At 45.5% G+C, this 3,864-nt stretch overlaps 1 protein-coding gene and 2 non-coding genes across 3 annotated transcripts in view; 2 read left to right on the forward strand and 1 right to left on the reverse strand.

Annotated features, from left to right (window-relative positions):
- magixa (MAGI family member, X-linked a) overlaps window positions 1-2,865 on the reverse strand; it is a 55,829-nt gene extending 52,964 nt beyond the window's left edge. Inside the window, exons 1-3 of the mRNA XM_046055734.1 lie at window positions 2,821-2,865; window positions 2,487-2,724; window positions 422-538 (exon numbers count right to left, since the gene is read on the reverse strand). Of these exons, the coding sequence (XP_045911690.1) occupies window positions 422-538; window positions 2,487-2,724; window positions 2,821-2,862 (397 nt within the window). The 5' untranslated portion in view covers window positions 2,863-2,865. The remainder of the gene's footprint in view (window positions 1-421; window positions 539-2,486; window positions 2,725-2,820) is intronic.
- trnal-aag lies at window positions 1,237-1,319 on the forward strand. Its single transcript has one exon. It is a non-coding gene; the product is annotated as a tRNA-Leu (tRNA).
- trnaq-cug lies at window positions 1,639-1,710 on the forward strand. Its single transcript has one exon. It is a non-coding gene; the product is annotated as a tRNA-Gln (tRNA).
- Window positions 2,866-3,864: the final 999 nt, after the last annotated feature.

Consider the following 3,864-nt stretch of genomic DNA (forward strand, 5'->3'; position numbering starts at 1 on the left):
TTATGGTTTGTGTGTGTGTGTGTGTTTGCAGGTGTGTGTGTGTGTGTGTGTGTGTACAGGTGTGTGTGTACAGGTGTGTGTCCAGGTGTGTGTCCAGGTGTGTGTGTACAGGTGTGTGTACAGGTGTGTGTCCAGGTGTGTGTGTCCAGGTGTGTGTGTACAGGTGTGTGTGTACAGGTGTGTGTGTACAGGTGTGTGTCCAGGTGTGTGTCCAGGTGTGTGTGTACAGGTGTGTGTACAGGTGTGTGTCCAGGTGTGTGTGTCCAGGTGTGTGTGTACAGGTGTGTGTGTACAGGTGTGTGTACAGGTGTGTGTCCAGGTGTGTGTGTACAGGTGTGTGTACAGGTGTGTGTACAGGTGTGTGTCCAGGTGTGTGTGTCCAGGTGTGTGTGTACAGGTGTGTGTACAGGTTTTTTCTTACAGGGTACAGCCCGCAGGTACAGGTTCTCTCTGATTAGCTGCTGCAGCTGACTGTCCATGGAGCCTGGAGTGAAACACTTGCTGAGGTACAACCTGAGGTCCTTACAGAGGGACGACCCTGACAGAGACAGAGAGGGGGTGAGGGAGGATATGATGTCGTAGTGATTACAAATGTCTAACATACCATCTGTGTCCCAGTATGCAGGTTAGAAAGACGTGGCTGTTTGAGAACTGTGAAATGAAGGACACTATCCAGCTGCATTATGGGAGATGTAGGAGTCAGTGTTTCTGGAGTGAATGTCAGGACCAAAGATGGGAAAAAAATAAGTGGACCTATGCGCCGTGGCGTCCCCCGTCGGTTTGTGGACTACAGTTTAGAAGCCAGTTTAGCATTTTGGCCGTCATAATGTTGACTTATTGGAACCAGAAGTGACCATATTTGGACGAGAGGGTGGAGCTAGCTAGCTTGGTTAGCAAGGTGCATTTGTAATTCATATTAACTGTGATATTAGCTGGGATGCTAATTTTAGCTAGCGACAAACAGGCTTAAAACAAAATGTACATACTGAAAAATGAGCAGCCGACTCCTGATGAGCTTTTTCAGCGGCGCTGGTTAAATGTACACAGAGCAGCAGATACGAGTCGCCTCTGATTGACAGGTCGCCATGGTACCACCACATTCATTCTTATACAAAGTTAATAAGCACATAACATGAAAAAGCCTCCGCCATCTTTCTGCAGGCTTCCTCACACTTTGGGCACAATTTAGAGCATGCTCAGAAGAGACTTTCTGTGGCCAAGCATGAATGGCAAGCAGTCAGGATGGCCGAGCGGTCTAAGGCGCTGCGTTAAGGTAGCAGTCTCGTCTGGAGGCGTGGGTTCGAATCCCACTTCTGACAGTGAGATTTTTCAGCCGAGCAATTCCCTGTCACATGATAGTAGGGAAAACGAGTGAGTTCTCTGCATGTTATGGGATAAGCGCATAAATTAAACATCCAGTTTGAGCAGTAGAGCTACAACCTTTGCGACGCTGCTTTCAGGAGTAGCTGCAGCAGAGGAGGCTCTATTTTCAGCACCGCACTCCTAGCAAAGTTAACGATCGCAATCAGGATCAAATAGTTCTGGAGACCCCCGCCCGCCGACTGCTTCCCCACCTTTTTTCTCTGCATAGATAATCTACGTGGCGATGTGAGGAACTGCCTACCCTCTCAGTGTAGTGGTTCCATGGTGTAATGGTTAGCACTCTGGACTCTGAATCCAGCGATCCGAGTTCAAATCTCGGTGGAGCCTGCAGGAGAGCAACCTGTATATGCTGATCTTCTAAACGAGCTACTGTAGGACAAGTTGCTGATAAAAAGGTATACTGTATCATGACACATATGTACTCTTTCATGATAGCGATACATCTCCTGATTAAAGCCTAACAATGCTGTCCTTTCATCACTTCCCAGGAAACTCAACAAACGTAACCTATTGGCCTCAGGTGAAGATACCAACGATGGTCGTTCAGTCTTGGCCTCGGGTAGTCCTAACGACTGTAACGACTGTCGTCACAGCAACCAGGAACACTAACGAACCTCAGTGGTATTGACGATCCTGGCAAACGACCCCACTGAGGTTAAATAGCTGAGTTGATCCACTTCATTTTCAGAGTGTTCGTGACGTTTAGGAACATTTAAAGAAAAGTTATACAGCTGCTCATTTTCTGATGATTGTGTGTAGGTGAAAGTAATTTTAGGGTCAATGTGCGTCATCTGATAAACCCAGAAGTTGTAATACCACTACGGCAAAATAACTTCACAGCCAACTGGAGGCTTGAATGATAGACAAATTTAGTCTATTAACTGATGGTCAGCTGATGATAAGTAGTCAGTCAAGTGAAGAAATGTTTACTTGGGTTTTAATGTGTTTATATTTTTCCTGTAATTGGTACAAAACTACAGAGTTCTTTCTAGGAAGTTACATTTAACACCATCAATCAAAACAAGAACGTTGAACGTAAAAGAATAAAACAAAATAAATCAGAGCGACAGAAACAGATTTAAAAGTGTAGTGTGTCCGCTGACCTGGTGAGACAGTCTTGATTCTGATAGGATGAGGACAGGAGTTGAGGACTCCTCTGACATCACCGAGGGTCATCCCTAACACGGGCGTCCCCCCGATCTCTAAGATGATGTCGCTCACAGTGGCCCCGCCCCCGTGGGCCGCTGTGACGAATGGGAACTCGCCGTAGTCGGCCCCGCCCCCGATGGCCAGACCCAGCTCTCCGGAGCCGCCCCCCAGCGGGACGAAGCTCTCCTGGACCTGAACAACAAATGAGGGGAAGGTCACATGACTGAAACACAGTTCAGACTTTCAATCATAAAGTTTAATCGTCTTTCAGAGAGACGTCAGCGTTACCTTGGAGCGCCAGTGCAGCTTCTTCACCGTCGCTTTAGACATGGCGGCCGAGCTGCAGACAGGAAGAAACAAGTTAGTGAGCTTTCATGTTTTTACACTTGTTAATGGAGTCCTTGGTCTCCGCAACACACCCAGAAGGTCGGACCAGTAACGTTCACACCTGTAAACACCTGTGAGGATACAAGTATAAACACACATGAACACATACAGACAGACGTCTATAAACACTGGAAGAGATTGTTTAACATTCTAACACGTGAACACCTGTTCATACCTGTAAACACCTGTAAGCTTCTGTAAACACAGATCAAAGTAAAGAATTGTTTACACAGTGATCACCTGCTCACAGCATTAAAACATGTAGCCCTGTAGACATCTGTGAATCCCAGAGAACACCTGAAAGCATTAGTGAACTCCTGCAAACACCCATTCACACCTGCAATTAATGCCTGTCCACAGCTTAGACACCTAAACACCTGTTCACACCTGCAAACATCTGTATCAACCTGTGAACATATACAGTCACACTTGGACACTTTAAACACCTGTTCACACCTGCAAACATCTGTATCAACCTGTGAACATATACAGTCACACTTGGACACTTTAAACACCTGTTCACACCTGCAAACATCTGTATCAGCCTGTGAACATATACAGTCACACTCAGACACTTTTTCAACACCTGTTCACACCTGCAAACATCTGTATCAACCTGTGAACATATACAGTCACACTCAGACACTTTTTAAACACCTGTTCACACCTGCAAACATCTGTATCAATCTGTGAACATATACAGTCACACGTGGACACTTTTGAAACACCTGTTCACACCTGTAAACATCTTACCTGGGACAACTTAGGAAATTAAACTTGACATAATTAAGATTTCTATTTGGCACAATTTGAGTACAAAGTAGTTTGTACTCGCTACCTAACCAAGAAGTTTGTTTACCTCCTAGCTAGGAACCTTTATTATATCCTCATTACTGAAGTAGAAAGCTTCCTTAACTCTAAGACTAACACTAAGTTTGTTCTCCT

Source organism: Micropterus dolomieu, linkage group LG08 (genome assembly GCF_021292245.1).
Source record: "Micropterus dolomieu isolate WLL.071019.BEF.003 ecotype Adirondacks linkage group LG08, ASM2129224v1, whole genome shotgun sequence".
Taxonomy (NCBI): Eukaryota; Metazoa; Chordata; class Actinopteri; order Centrarchiformes; family Centrarchidae; genus Micropterus; species Micropterus dolomieu.